This window comes from Anas platyrhynchos, chromosome 34, assembly GCF_047663525.1.
Source record: "Anas platyrhynchos isolate ZD024472 breed Pekin duck chromosome 34, IASCAAS_PekinDuck_T2T, whole genome shotgun sequence".
Taxonomy (NCBI): domain Eukaryota; kingdom Metazoa; phylum Chordata; class Aves; order Anseriformes; family Anatidae; genus Anas; species Anas platyrhynchos.
The window spans coordinates 2069871-2085711 of record NC_092622.1 but is presented as its reverse complement, the minus strand read 5'-3'; the positions used below and the strand labels follow the sequence as shown (position 1 = coordinate 2085711).

The following is a 15841-nucleotide window of genomic DNA, read 5'->3' as shown; positions in this document are numbered from 1 at the left end:
TGGGGCTTGGGGGGGGGGTTCGGGGGTGTTTTTGGGTTTAAAAATGGGGATTTCTCTCCAATTTGGGGCATTTCTCTCCAATTTGGGGCTTTTCCACGTTTCTCCACCTTTCTGCTCTTGGGTACTGGTTTCCAGTAAGGACCAGCACCTAAGGGTGGAGGGAGAGGTGGGTGCCCCCCCCCACCTTATTATTCCCCATGGGGGGGTCCCCAGCCCTCCCCAGTGCTCCCAGTTCCCCCAGTAACAGGGGTGGCGACACCCCCAGAAGGGGCTCAGCCCCTTGCCTCCCCCCCCTCATTCCCCCTGCCCCCTTCCAGCAGATTTTCTCCCCCCCCATTCCAGTAGACCCACACCAACACAAAGAGCTGACAGACCCCCCCCCAAAAAAAAACACCCCCCCAGTGCCCCCCCCCCAGAGACAGCACGGAGCTTTCTGTAGAATCGATAAATATTTATATAAATATTTGGGGGCTGTACAAGTGTGTGTGTGGTGGGGGGGGGTGTGCAAGGGGGGGTGGTGGCGGTGGTGGTTTTTGGGGTGTGGGGGGGTGCAGGTCACAGGCCGGGGGGGGCTGCGGGCCGGGGGGGGCCCTCGCCGCTGCCCGAGTGGTCGAGCTCCGCGCTGTCGCAGTCCGAGTCCTCCGGAGACCTGGGGAGATTTTGGGGGGGGTCAGACACCCCCAAGCCCCCCCCAACAGGGCTGGGGGGGAGGGGGCATTGGGACCCCCCCCAGGGTTTTAATTGTTCCTGGGGGGTCCCTAACCCGTGGGATGTGGCCTCTGGGGTCACCCCCCCCGCCATGGGGGAGCTCCTGGGCCCCCCCCAGTGATGCTGAGCCCCCCCCGCCGTGGTGTGCAGTCCTGGGGGGGTCTCCCCTGTTATTTCCTCCTGGGGGGGCCCTGAGGTGGTATCCAGCCCTGGGGGGGGGGCTCTGGGGTCCCCCAGGAGCAGGTGGAAGAGCGAGACCCCAAACTGGGGGGGGGCAGCTGGTCCTGGGGTAACCCTGAGCCCCCCCCCCTTTCCTACAGACCCTGTTTTTTTGGGGGGAGCTCTGAGGGACCCCTCCCTGAGGGACCCCTCCCTGTCTGCACCCAGCCCTGGGGTCCCTACTGCCCCCCCCACCCACTGTGACCCCCCCAGGGGTCCTGGAGCCCCAGAGCACCCACATTTGGGGGACCCCACTGCCCCCCCCATACCCTGCCACTCACCCGGGGGTCCCAGAGCCCCCACCCAGGGGTCCCAGAGCCCCTCAGCACCCATATTTAGGGCACCCACTGCCCCCCCCCCTCCACGATGCCACCCATCCAAGGGCCCAGGACCCCCACCCAGGGGTCCAGCACCCCCTGAGCCCCCACCCAGGGGTCACCCACCACCCACACTGGGGGTCCTGAAGCCCCCACCCATGGGTCCAGCCCCCCCCAACCCCCATCCCTGGGGCACCCCACTGCCCCCCCCATCCCTGCCACCCACCTGGGGGTCCCGGAGCCCCCACCCAGGGGTCCCAGAGCCCCCCAGCGCACCCATATTTAGGGCACCCCACTGCCCCCCCTCCCCACCCAGGTGTCCAGCACCACCTGAGCCCCCACCCAGGGTCCTCAAGCCCCCACCCAGGGGTCCAGGAGCCCCCCAGCACCCATTCTGCACCCACATTTGGGGCACCCCACTGCCCCCCCTCCCCACCCAGGTATCCAGGACCCCCCACCCATGTGTCCAGCACCCCCTGAGCCCCCCCCACCCAGAGCTCCCCCCCTCCCCACCCAAAGGTACCGGTGACAGGGACAGGGGACGGGGACGGGGTGGGCTGGGGGGGCGTTGATGCGAGGTCACCTTGGGGGCTGCCCCCCCCGTGGCGACGGCCGGCGGCTCCTTCTGGGGGGGGGCGTCCAGGGGGATCTCGGAGCCCTGCGAGAGGAGGTCCTCGGAGCGCTCGTCGGGGCGCTCGTCCGTGTTGGTGCTGCCCACGTCGGGGGTGGCGCTGTGCGAGGGTTCGCTCGTGTGCCCCCTCGTCCCCGTCCCCGTCCCGTCCCCCGTCCGAAAAGTTCTCCGAGCTGAAGGTCGACAGCGACTGCCGCTTGCTCATGCCCGGGGGCCACCTATGGGTGGGGGGGGAAATGTTATGGGGGGGGTCAGCACCCATGGGTGCCACCTGGTATCCATCGGTGGCGTGCTGGTACCCAAAAACTCCCCAGAACCTATCCTGGGGGAGAGTCTGGGCACCCATGGGTGCCCCCCAGCACCCATCTGTAGCATTCTGGCACCCAGAAACCCTCCAGCACCCATGGCTGCCCCCCAGCACCCATCTATAGCATTCCGGTACCCAAAAACCTCCTGGGGTTCTCAGCACCCATGGGTGCCCCTCAGGACCCATAGGTGGCATCCTGGTACCCAAAAACCCCCAGCACTTATCCTGGGGGGGGGGGGGCTCAGCACCTATGGGTGCCCCCCAGCACCCATTCTGTGGCATCCTGGTACCCAAAAACCCCCATCACTGATCCTGGGGGGGGGGGCTCAGCACCCATGGGTGCCCCCTGGCATCCATAGGTGGCGTGCTGGTACCCAAAAACTCCCCAGCAGCCATCCTGGGGGGAGTCTGGGCACCCATGGGTGCCCCCCAGCAACCATCCACAGCACCCTGGCACCCAGAAACCCCCCAGCACTGACACTGGGGGGGGTTCTCAGCACCCATGGGTGCCCCCCAGCACCCATAGGTGGCATGCTGGTACCCAAAAACTCCCCAGCAGCCATCCTGGGGGGGAAGTCTTGGCACCCATGGGTGCCCCCCAGCACCCATCAGCAGCATCCTGGTACCCAAAAACCCCCCAGCACCCATCCTGGGGGGGTTCTCAGCACCCATGGGTGCCCCCTGGCACCCATCTGTGGCATCCTGGCACCCAGAAACCCCCTAGCACTGACCCTGGGGGGGTTCTCAGCACCCATGGGTGCCCCCCACCACCCATCAGCAGCATCCTGGTACCCACCGATGCCCCCAGCACCCATCCTGGGGGGGGCTCAGCACCCAAGGACACCCCCCAGCACCCATCCTGGGCACCCCAGCACCCACTGACACCCCCAGCACCCATCCTGGGGGGGTCCAGCACCCACAGGTCACCACGTACCCCCCCGGGGAGGGTGGGGGGATTCTGCTCCCCCCCCAAATAGGGTCCAGATTCCAGGAGGGGTTTGTTTTTTTTTTTTTTTTGTGGGGGGGGGCAGCACCCACCTCTGCCGCAGCGGCAGCTCCACCTCGCTGTCCACTTCGCCCTCCTCCTCCTCCGACGACACCCCCGCTTCTGGGGGCGTGGGGGGGGACGTGGGGGCCTCTGGCTGCCCCCAGACCCCCCCCAGACCCCCCCCAGACCCCCGAGATGGACCCAGGGGTCCCGAAATGCCCCCCTCCAAGAAGGGACCCCGGTCTGTGTGACCCCCCAATGCTGGGCTGGATCCTGGGGGGGTCTTCTCCCCCCCTCAATTTCCAACCTCCCCTAAAATAAGGGACCCCCTCCAAAAAAAATAAGGCACCCCCCAAAAATAAGGGACACCCCCAAAAAATAAGGGAACAGTCCCCCCCAAATAAAGGACACCCCCAAAAAATAAGGGACCCCTCCCAAAATAAGAACCCCCCCCTAAATAAGGGATACCCCCCCAAAAATAAGGGACACCCCCCCAAAATAAAGGACAACGCCAAATTAAGGGACCCCCAAAAAGAAAAATAAGGGACTCCCCCCAAAAAAATAAGGGACTCCCCCCCCAAAATAAGGGACCCCCTCCCCAAAATAAGGAACCCCACCCCAAAGTAAGAGACTATCCCCCAAAAAAATAACGGACACCCCCCCAAAAATAAGGGACCCCCCCCCCCAAAAAAAAATAAGGACCCCCCCCAAATAACCCCCCCCCACTCACCTGGCCCCTCGTGACGGCCGCCCGGTACAGCAGCGCCGCGGGGGTGAGATGCTGCCCGGCCCCCCCTCGCCCCCCCCGGGCGGCCCCGCTGTCCCGCTCAGGCTCCCCGGGGGTGGGGGGCTGCGGGGGGGGCACCCCTTGGGTACCCTCCGCCCCCCCCGGCCCCACATCGGGCACGGAGGCGGGGGGGGGTCCCACAGCCTCCAGGGTGCCCCCGAGAAGATCGGGGCCAGCGGTGGCCGGGGGGGGGCCGGGAAGACCTCGGGGGGGTCCGGTTTCGGGACCGGGTTCCCCGCAGCCCCCCCGGGGCCCCCCCGCTTTACGGTGGCGCCCCTTGGCTCGGCGGCTGCGCCCTGGCGAGGGGGGGCCCTTGGGGCAGCCGGGGAGGGTCACCTGCGCCATGGCCGCGTCCAGCTTGGGCAGCAGCACCTCCGGCTTCAGGATGTCAGGGCTGGAGAGGGGGGGGGACACACACATATGGGGGGGGGACACAGCAGCACCCCCCCCCGACACTGTCATTCCTTTTGCAAGTGGGTGATGCGCCCCCAAAATGCGCCCCCCCCTTCGCTCCAAGGGGTGTGCGCCCATGGGAGCTCTCCAAGGGGACCCGAAGGGATCCAGGCGCATGGGGGGGGCCAGAACTGACCCCCCCCAAAAAAAAAAAAAAAAAAAAAGGACTTCTGGGCATCTGCACCCCACCCCCCAAGGGACACAGGGACCTGCAACCCCCACCAGAGCCCACCCCAGTGATCTGCACCCTCAGAGCCCCCCCCCCCCCAAAAAAAGGGACCCAGGGATCTGCACCCTCAGAGCCCCCCCCAAAAAAAAAAGGGACCTAGGAACCTGTACCCCCCCCCAGAGCCCATCCCCAGGGACCTGCAACCCCAAAGCCCCCCCAAAAAAGGAACCCAGGGACCTGCACCCCCCCCAAGAGCCCATCCCCAGGGACCTGCACCCCCAGAGCCCCCCCCAAAGGACCGAGTCACCCAAGACCCCCCCCCACCCCAATGAGACCCCGGTGTCCCACCTCGCCCCCCCCACCCCCCCAAAGCCCCCCCCATCCCCCAAACACCCCCCCATCCCCCCACCCTACCAAACCCCATTCCCATTCCCCACCCCAAAGCCCCCGCACCTTGACCTCACCCCCTCCAGCACCCCCCCACGGCCCCAATCCTCAGCGATTTTCCCCCCCCCACCCCATAACCCCCCCGGGGGGGGCGCACCGCTTGCCGTGGGGGGAGAGTTTTTGGGGGACGTTGCGCTTTTTGATGAGGGTCTCGACGGCGTTCCCGTGCAGGAGCCCCCGCGGCGCCCGCGGCTTGAACAGCCCCGGGTAGCGCTTCTCCAGCGCCTGCTCCCTCCTGGGGGGGGGCACGCGTCGGTACCGACCCCCCCCCAATTGGGGAAGGGCTCGGGGTAAGGGTGGGGAAGGGCTGGGGTGGGTATAGGGCTGGGCGTGGGTGTGGGGTGGGCGTGGAGTGGGTGTAGGGTTGGTCAAGGGCATGGGGTGGAGGTAGGGGTGGGCGTGGGTGTGGGGTGGTGGTGGGGGCATATGGGGTTGGTCAAGGCCATGGGGTAGATGTACGGGTAGCTATAGCCATGGGGTGCATATGGGGTTGGTCAAGTCCATGGGGTGGATATAGGGTTGGTTGTAGCCATGGGGTGCATATAGGGTTAGTCAAGGCCATGGGGTGGATATAGGGGTGGCAAGGGGCATGGGGGGGGCATGGGATGGATATAGGGTTGGCCATGACCATAGGGTGGCCATAGGGTGCATATAGGGTTGGCCATAGTCATATAGGTTGGTCAAGGCCATGGGGTGGCAAGGGGCATGGTGGGGGCCATGGGATGGATATAGGGTTGGCTATGACCATAGGGTGGCCATGGGGTGGATATAGGGTTGGTTCTAGCCATGGGGTGCATATGGGGTTAGTCAAGGCCATGGGGTGGATATAGGATGGCAAGGGGCATGGGGGAGGCCATGGGGTGGATATAGGGTTGGCCATGACCATAGGGTGGCCATGGGGTGCATATAGGGGTGGCCATAGTCATATAGGGTTGGTCAAGACCATGGAGTGGATATAGGATTGGCCAGCGTCATGGGGTGCATATGGGGTTGGTCAAGGCCATGGGGTGGCAAGGGGCATGGGGGGGTCTTTGGGATGGATTCTTGGCTTGGCAATGACCATAGGTGGCCATGGGGTGGATATAGGGTTGATTATAGCCATGGGGTGCATATGGGGTTAGTCAAGGCCATGGGGTGGATGTAGGGGTGGCAAGGGTCAAGGGGGAGGCCATGGGATGGATATGGGGTTCCCCATGGGGTGGCCAAAGTGGGGGGAAACTGGGAATGGCAACGACCACGGGACACCCATGGGACAGAGCTGGATGCGGCCACCGGGGGCAGGTAAGGGCTGCCCTATAGGGACCCTATAACCACGGGCTGACCCTAAAGGGTGCCGCGGTGCGGATTAAAGGGGTGCTCGTGGGCTCGGGGGTGGCGTGGATGCGGCTGTGACCTGGGGACCCCCCCTACCCCCACAGCACCCGGCTACGGGGGACGCTTGGGGTGCTGGGGGGGTGCTTGGGGGGGGGTTTTGGGGGGGTTCTGGGGGGGTCCCGCTGACCTGAGCAGCTCCTTCTCCTTCAGCTCCAGCTGCAGCATCAGGGCGCTCAGCTCCATGTACAGGTTGTTGGCGCGCTCCAGCTTCCGCTCGTAGTGCTCCCGGATGTCCAGCGCGTGCCTGGCATGGGGTGTTAGCACGGGAACCCCATGGGAACCCCACGGGAACCTCACAGGAACCCCACAGGAACCCCACGGGAACCCCACGGGAACCCCATAGGAACCCCATGGGAACCCCATGGGAACCCCACAGGAACCTCACAGGAACCCCATAGGAACCCCACGGGAACCCCACAGGAACCCCATAGGAAACCCACGGGAACCCCATAGGAACCCCATGGGAACCCCACAGCCCCCCACAGCCCCTCCACCCCATGTAAGGCACCCAAAGGCTCTCCCTACCCCGGCACCCCCTCCCCAGATACTCCTACCCCTGGTATCCCTCTGCTACTGGCACCACGGTGCCCCATGTCCCCATCTCCCCATGTCCCCATGTCCCTGTGCCCCAAGTCCCCTTGTCCCTGTGTCCTCATGTCCCCATGTCCCCACGTCCCCATGTCCCTGAGTCCCCATGTCCCTGTATCTCCATCCCACATCCCCATATCCCCATGTCCCATATCCTCATGTCCTCATGTCCCCATGTCCCCAAGATGTCCCATGTCCCATGTCCCCATGTCCCGTGTCCCCATGTCCCCCCGTCCCCGTGCCCCCATGCCCACCGCAGCTCCTCGCGCCGGCGGTTGATGAGCTCCTCCTCGAGGCGGTGCAGACACGTCCCCTCCGATTTGATCTTCTCGAAGTGCAGCTTCACCTCCTCCCGCCACTCCGCCTGCGGCACGCGGCACCACTCACTGGGGGCACTGGGATGTACTGGGCATGGGCACCTAAGCACTGGGATGTACTGGGCACGGGCACCTGAGCGCTGGGATGTACTGGGCACAGGCACCTGAGCACTGGGATGTACTGGGCACAGGTACCTGAGCACTGGGATGTATTGGGCACGGGCACCTGAGCGCTAGGATGTACTGGGCACAGGCACCTGAGCACTGGGATGTACTGGGCACAGGCACCTGAGCACTGGGATGTACTGGGCTTGGATCCCCTGAGCACTGGGATATACTGGCTATGACCACCTAAACACTGGGATATACTGGGCATGGCAATTCCAAGCACTGGGATATACTGGGCATGGCCACCTGAGCACTGGGATATGGGCAGGGATCCCTTGGGATCCCCCCCAGCAGCCGCAGGCACCGACTGCCCCAGCATGGCCATGGGACGTGGAGGGGGTGTCCTGCAGGGCTCGGGGTCCCTGGGGTGCTGAGGGTCCCTGGGTACCCCCATGGCACTGGGTGACCCTGGGGTGCTGTTACCCTATGGTGCTGGGTGTCCCCATTGTGCTGGGTGACCCCATGGCACTTGGTGTCCCCATGGCACTGGGTGACCCTAAGGTGCTGGGTGTCCCCATGGCACTGGGTGTCCCCATTGTGCTGGGTGTCCCCGTGGCACTGGGTGACCCCCATGGCGCTGGGTGACCCTGGGGTGCTGTTACCCTATGGTGCTGGGTGACCCCATTGTGCTGGGTGACCCCGTGGCACTGGGTGACCCCATGACACTTGGCGTCCCCATGGCACTGGGTGACCCTAGGGTGCTGGGTGCCCCAATGGCACTGGGTGCCCCCATGGCACTTGGTGTCCCCATGGCACTGGGTGACCCTAAGGTGCTGGGTGCCCCAATGGCACCGGGTGCCCCCGTGGCACTGGGTGACCCCATGACACTCGGCGTCCCCATGGCACTGTGTGCCCCCATGGCTCTGGGTGACCCTGGGGTGCTGGGGGTGCTGCTGGGGTGTCCCCAGGGTGCCGCCGGGTACCTGGGATTTGAAGTAGGTCTCCTGGGGGGTGGAGAGGACGTCGGCGGAGGCGATGTCGAGGTGCAGCAGGATCTGCCGGAAGGACGGCCGGTTCCGGGGCTTGCTGTTCCTGGGGGGGGGTCGGCACGGCGCTGGGTGCTGGGGGACCCTTTTGGGGCCGCGGGCGGGGAGGGGTGCACGGGACGCAGCACCCACCGAGGTGCTGGGTGCACCCCCAGCCTGGCACCCCATGGGTACAGCCCCAAGGTATGGGGACAGCCAGGGGAGGGGCAATAGGATGGGGTCCCCCCGGTGTTGGGGTGCCACTGGAAGGTCCCCAAGGTGCCCGGGGGAAGGTCCCCGTGGTGATCCCTAAGGTGTCTGGGGGGGGGTTGACCCATGGTGTCACCGCCTGAAGGTAGGGGTGTCCCTGGGCATTGTTCCCATGGGGTGTCCCCATAAAGTACCCCTGTGCCCACAGTGTGTCCCCACAGGGTGTCCCCATGGGGTGTCCCCATTCAGGGTCCCCATGGGGTGTCCCCATGGGATGTCCCCATGGGATGTCCCCATGGCGCGTCCCTGTGCCCATGGGGTGTCCCCACAGGGTGTCCCTGTGGGATGTCCCAATGGGGAGTCCCCATTCAGGGTCCCCGTGGGATGTCCCCATGGCTCGTCCCTGTCCCCACGGGGTGTCCCCACGGGGTGTCCCCATGGGGTGTCCCCCCCTTGGGCGCACTCACCAGCACTGGCGCAGCAGCACCTTGAAGCCGTCGGGGCAGCCGGAGGGGACGGGCAGGTGGAGGCTGTTGCTGCCCACACCCCAAATGATGGCCGAGGAGTCCACGTCCTTGTAGGGGATCTCGCCCGTCAGCAGCTCCCACAGCACCACCCCCGAAGGACCTGGGCGCAGCGTCACCCACGGTCCCGGGCACCCCCGGTGGCCTCACCCTGTCCCCTCGGTCCCACTCCACTCGCCCCCAGTGTCCCCTCCCTGCTGGTGTCCCCGATGTCCCTACAAAATCCCCCTCAACCTCCCCATTGTCCCCATCCCCGTTCCCCTGCGGTGTCCCTGCTGTCCACCCCCCGTGTCCCCAGTGTCCCCGGTGTCCCCAGGGTTGCCACCAGCTCCCGGTAGCCCCCGTGTTGCTGCGTCCCCAGTGCCACCACGGCTCCCTGTTGTCCCCGAGGTCCCCCGGTGTCCCCGTGCCCTCACCAGATGTCGACCTTCTCGGAGACGGGCTCGTTGCGGATCACCTCGGGCGCCATCCAGGCCACGGTGCCGGCGAAGGACATCTTGGTGCTCTTGTCGATGAGCTCCTTGGAGGTGCCGAAGTCGGAGATCTTCACCACATCGTCGTAGGTGATCAGCATGCTGGGGGGCAGCCACTCAGCGCCGCGCCAGTGCCACGGGCACGTGGCTGCTGCGAGCGTTGTCCCGTCGTGGACGTGCCACCACCACGGGCACGGCACCGCCACGGGCACGCAACTGCCATGAGCGTGGTGCTGTCATGGGCAGGTCACCACCACTGCCACCATGGGACTGCCACCACCACCACCAGTACCATGGGCATGGCACCACCACCACCACGAGCACGGCACCACCAGTACCATGGGCATGGCACCACCACCACCACGAGCACGGCACCACCACCATGAGCATGGCATCACCAGCACCATGAGCATGGCACCACTGCCACCATGGGCATGGCACCACCACCAGCACCATGGGCATGGCACCACCACCACCACGAGCACGGTGCCACCAGCACCATGGGCATGGCATCGCCACAACCACGAGCATGATAGCACCACCAAGACCACGGCACCGCCACCACGAGCACAGCACCACCACCATAAGCGTGGCACCATCAGCACCATGAGCATGGCACCACTGCCACCATGGGCATGGCACCACCACCATCACCATGAGCATGGCACCACCATCACAAGCCTGGAACCACCAGTACCATGGGCATGGCACCACCACCACCACAGGCATGGCACCACCACCACAAGCATGGCATCACCAGCACCACGAGCATGGCACCACCACCACCACCACCATGGGCATGGCACCACCACCACAAGCATGGCATCACAAGCACCACGAGCATGGCACCACCACTACCAGCACCATGGGCATGGCACCACCACCACCACCACCACCATGAGCATGGCACCACCACCACGAGCATGGCACCACCAGCAGCATGGGCATGGCACCACCACGGTCATGCAACTGCCATGGACACGTCACCACCTTGGACATGACAGTGTCATGGACATGTCACCACCATGGAGAAGTCAACATCATGGATGCATCAACGTCATGGGCACGGCACCACCATGGACACGGCACCACCATGGGCACGGCATTGCCGTGGACATGCCAATGTCATGGACACGTCATTGTCACGGGCACAGCACTGCCACAGCCATGGCACCACCACGGATACGTCACCGCTCCGGCCACGGCACCACCGGGGACACGCAGCCACCATGGACAAAGCCCCACCGAGGGCACGGCCACCCCACAACCACGCACCCAGCACAGGCACAGCCCCACCACCACCACCACCACAGGCACCACCGCCGCCCCCCTGGCACCCGTGGGTGCTCCCCGAGCCCCCTGTCCCCGCTCACTTGGGCGACTTGAGGTCGCGGTGGATGATCTTGTGGAGGTGCAGGTAGTTCATGCCGCCGGCGATGCCCATGGACCAGTCGACGAGGAGGGAGGGGGTGACCTTGCGCCCGGCGCGCAGCACCTCGTAGAGCTGGCCCTGGGCGCAGAACTCCATGATGATGCAGTAGCAGGGCGCCTGGGTGCACACCCCCCTGCCGGCACAGCGGCACCGTCAGCGGTGCCACCCGGTGCTGGGGGGGCACCCGGCTGGACCGGGGCACCCAGCTGCACCCCGGCACCCACTGATGTCCCCCTCTCGCCGTCCCCAGTGTGCCCCGTGCCACACGAGGGACCTGTCCGTGTCCCCGTGTCCCCGTGTCCGTGCCGTGGTGGTGTTCCCCGAGCACGCTGAGTCCATGGGGGCACCCCAAAACCATGCCTGTGGCTTGCCTGTGCCGTGTCCATGCCGTGCCCATGCCGTGTCCATGCCATGCTCATGCTGTGTCCATGCCCACACCACGTCCGTGCCCCATGCTCCTGGTGTTCCCCACGCTCCGTGTCTGTGTCCGTGTCCATGCTCACGGTGTCCCCATGCTCCGTGACCACCCCATGGCCACGTCCGTGCCCCATCCATGCACATGCTCCATGCTCACGGTGTCCCCATGCTCCATGTCCACACCATGGCCGTGGCAATGCCCATGCTCACGGTGTCCCCATGCTCTGTGTCCACACCATGTCCCTGTCCCTACCCTATCCATGGCCATGCTCTTGGTGTCCCCATGCTCCATGTCCACACCACATCTGTGTCCCTAACCCACCCATGGCCATGCTCTTGGTGTCCCCATGCTCCGTGACCACCCCATGTCCATGTCCATGGTGTTCCCCATGCCCCATTCATGCCCATGGTGTCCCCATGCTCCACGCCCACACCACGTCCATGTCCCTGCCCCATCCATGGCCATGCTCATGATCTTGGTGTCCCCATGCTCCATGTCCACACCATGTCCCTGTCCCTACCCCATCCATGGCCGTGCTCTCGGTGTCCCCATGCTCTGTGACCACCCCATGGCCATGTCCCTACCCCATCCACATCCATGCCCCATCCATGCACATGCTCCATGCTCGCGGTGTCCCCATGCTCTGTATCCACACCATGTCCCTGTCCCTACCCCATCCATGGCCATGCTCACGGTGTCCCCATGCTCCATGCCCACACTGTGCCCATGTCCCTGCCCCATCCACGCCCATGCCCTTGGTGTCCCCATGCTCCACACCCACACCACGTCCGTGTCCCTGGTGCCCCCCCTGTGCCACCCCCCATGCCCCTGCCCGTGCTCACTTGAAGGTGATGATGTTGGGGTGCTTGAGCTTGCGCAGGTGCTTGATGTCGGTCTCCTTCAGGTCCCGAACCTTCTTCACCGCCACCTCCTCGCCGTGGAAGCGGCCCAGGAAGACGGCGCCCTGCGCCCCGCTGCCCACCCACTGCAGGTCCAGGATCTCCTCGAACGGCACCTCCCAGGGGTCTGCGGGCACCCCCCCCGGCCCCGGCACCCCAAATTTTGCCCCCGCGTGCTGGCACGGCTGGGCTGCAGCCCCCCCCCCCCCCCCCACCTTGGGCACCCCAACACCCCCATCCCGGCCCCGCTGCCCCCTCCTCTGCCCCACTGCCCCCTCCTTGCACCTCTCCCTGCCCTGCAGCCCCCTCCCCTTTTTACCCCTGCGCCACCAACCCTGCCCCACTACGCCCCTTATTGCCCCACTGCCCCCTTCTTTCCCCATGGCACCCCCTCAGCCCCTTTCCACGCTCCCTACCTCATTGCACCCCACTTTGCCCCACTGCCCCCCCCTTTGCACCCCATTTCCTGCCCCCCATCCCCTTTTTCCCCCCATTCCTGCCCCCTTGCACCCTTCATTGCTCCACTGCCCCCTTGCAGCCTCAGCCCCGTTGCACCCCCAGCCCCATTGCACCCCCCCAGCCCCACTGCGCCCCCCCAGCCCCACTGCGCCCCCCCAGCCCCTCACCCTCGGGCGGGTGCTTGTGTTCTGCAGCGTAGGCTTTCCCGATCATGCTCCAGACAGGCTTGAGGCACCCGAAGAGCCCCTCCAGGAACCCCCCCGCCGCCTGGCACCGCAGGTGGGCACCCTCGGGTGCCAGCGGCCCCGCGGCACCGGGCTCAGGGGCGCGGGGGGGGCCACGGCGGGGCCAGGCCTCGGGGGCGGCGGGGATGGGGGGGGGCCCCTCGCGCAGGGCGCACTGGGTGGGCGTCAGCTCCTGCTCCGGGGTCCCCTCCGAGGCCACCGCCAGCGAGGGCGACGGCGTCCGCGTCTCGTGCAGGCAGGCCATGGCCTGGGGGGGGGGGGGGGCAGCTGCATGTGTCGGCACCCCCATGGGTGCAGCTGCACCCCTGCACCCGCGTGCAACACCCCCTGCATGCACACGCACCCCCTTGTATGCACCTGCACCCCCTGTATGCACCCGCACTCCTTGCACAGCCTGCACCCCCTGCATGCACCCGCGTCCGTGTGCGCCCCCCTGCACCCACGTGCACCCCCCTGTGTGTGTGTGCACCCTGCTGCGTGCACCTGCACCCACCTGCACGAGTGTGCACCTGCACCCCTTGCACCTGCATGTGCGTGCACAATAACCCTGCACGCGTGTGCACCTGCATGGGTGTGCTTCCTCACATGCACCTGCACCCACGTGCACCCCGATGCGTGCACCTGCACCCCCTGCATGCATGCGGCATCGCCTGGTGTGCACCTGCTTGCACACGCTTGCACACGTTTGCACCCCTTGCACGTGTGCATCTATGGCCCTGTGCCTCCTGCACCCGTGTGCGCACCGTGCATGCACTTGCACACCATTGCACTTGTGTGTGCAACCCATGTGCATGCACCTGCATCCGTGTGCACACTTTGCATGCACTCACACCCCTTTGCATGTGTGTGTGCAACCCCTCGTGTACACCCATGTACATGCACCTGCACCCCCTGCCCCTGTGTGCACACACTCGCACCCCTTTGCACCCATGTGTGCAACCCCATACACGTACCCGTGTGCACCCTGTGCATGCACCCGCACCCCCTGCACTTGTGTGCACACCTTGCATGTGCTCACACCCCTTTGCATGTGTGTGTGCAACCCCGTGTGTGCACCCTGTGCATGCACCTGCACCTCTGTGCATGCACCAGCCCCCCCTTTGCACCCACGTGTGCAGCCCCCTGCATGCACCCGTGTGCACCCTGTGCATGCACCTGCACCGCCTTGCACCCACGTGTGCAGCCCTTGCACCAGCACCCTCACCCGGCTACCCTCGTGCAACCCCTGCACCCACTTGTGCATCCCCTTGCACCGCGCGTTTGCACACCTGCACGTGCTGTTTGCAAGCGTGCCCCCCCCCCCCGTGTCCCTTATATTTGGGGGTCATCAGGATGGGGGGGGGCAAAAGGGGGTGCAGGAGAAGGGATGCATGAGTGTGCAAGGCCGTGCACGAGTGTGCAACGCACGAGCGTGTGCTGGGGGCTGGGGGGAAACTGAGGCAGGGCTGGGGGGGGGGGGTCAGGGGGGGTCCCTGGCATCTGCTGGGTCGGGGGGGGGGCCGGGAAGGCTCCGCCCCCCCCCCGAAAATTTTGGGGGGGGGTTGGGGGTTGCCGTGGCAACCAGGGGCGGGCTGATGAGGTCATCACTAAAATTAGGGGGGGGTGAGTCACCGGGGGGGGGCGGGGCTTCACCCCGGGGACCCCTGGAGGGGGGGGGGGGGGCGGGGGGGCCCCGCCCCTTCAGGTGCCGTCCCCCCCCCCCCCCCCCCGTGGGGCCATCACGTCACGCGGTGACGTCATCGTGGCACGGGTGGAGCTCCCCCCCCCCCCCCGGAACCCCCCCCCCGGGGGAAACTGAGGCAGAGAGGGGGAGGGGGGGGGGCAGGGGCTCTGTCGCGACATGCGACATGCGACAGGAGCCGTGTCGCGACACCGCGGAGCTGCGGAGGGGGGGGGGAGGGAGAAAGAGCGCCCCCACGCCGCCGCCGCGCCGCGGCATGTCGCGACAGCGCGCCCTGTCGCGACATGCGTGCATTGGGTCACGGGGGGGGGCACACGCGTGTGCACAGCCCCGTGGGGGGGGGGTCGTGGGGGGTCCCCACGCGTGTGCAAGGCCCTGCACGTGCATTTTGGGGGGGGGGTTGGGGTGCACGCGCGTGTGCAGGGGGTGCACGCGCCCCCCTCCCCCGCGTGCAAATCGCCCCCCCCCCCCCCCCACGGGGTGCCCACGCGTGTGCAAGGAGGGGGGGCACCCCCTTTTTATTTTTTTTTTTTTTGGGGGGGGGGAGCGCATCCCCGTGCCCACGCGTGCAAGGAAAGGAAGGGGGGGGATGTTTGGGGGGGGGGGGCGGTTTGCACGCCCCCACCCGCGTGCCCACGCGTGTGCAAAGTGGGGGGGTGCGGGGGGGGGTCACGGACGGGGGGGGGGGGATGCACGGTGCGGGGGTGGGGGGGGGGAGGGGGGGGGTGCACGGTGCGGGGGCGCCCCACGCGTGTGCAAACCGCGGGGGGGCACACTCAAGGTGGGGGGGGGGGGCACACGCGTGGGCGAGAAGCCCCGGGCCTGGCCGTGCCCCCCCCCTGCCCCCCCCCATCCCCCCCCCCATCACCTCCCGGTACCGGGCCCCATCCACGGCGCCGCCGCATCCCCGGTGCTGCCCCCCCCCCCATCCCCAAAAATGATGCCCCCCCCCCCCTCCTCCCAACCCACCCAACCCAACCCCCCCCCCCCCCCTTAGCCCCCCCCCCCCCTCCCGGTGCCGCCGGTACCTGGGGGGGGGTCCCCGGGCCCCCGCTCCGCCTC

At 66.7% G+C, this 15841-nt stretch overlaps 1 protein-coding gene across 1 annotated transcript; it reads right to left on the bottom strand.

Moving 5' to 3' along the window:
- Window positions 1-462: 462 nt before the first annotated feature.
- Window positions 463-14497, bottom strand: MAP3K12 (mitogen-activated protein kinase kinase kinase 12). The gene is given in 14 exon segments (XM_072031988.1): window positions 463-649; window positions 1820-2001; window positions 2003-2093; window positions 3221-3287; window positions 3897-4351; window positions 5124-5261; window positions 6528-6644; window positions 7243-7352; window positions 8397-8505; window positions 9116-9272; window positions 9587-9747; window positions 11019-11210; window positions 12338-12521; window positions 13021-14497. Coding segments are annotated over 14 exon segments (2928 nt in total). The 5' UTR covers window positions 13892-14497; the 3' UTR covers window positions 463-555.
- Window positions 14498-15841: the final 1344 nt, after the last annotated feature.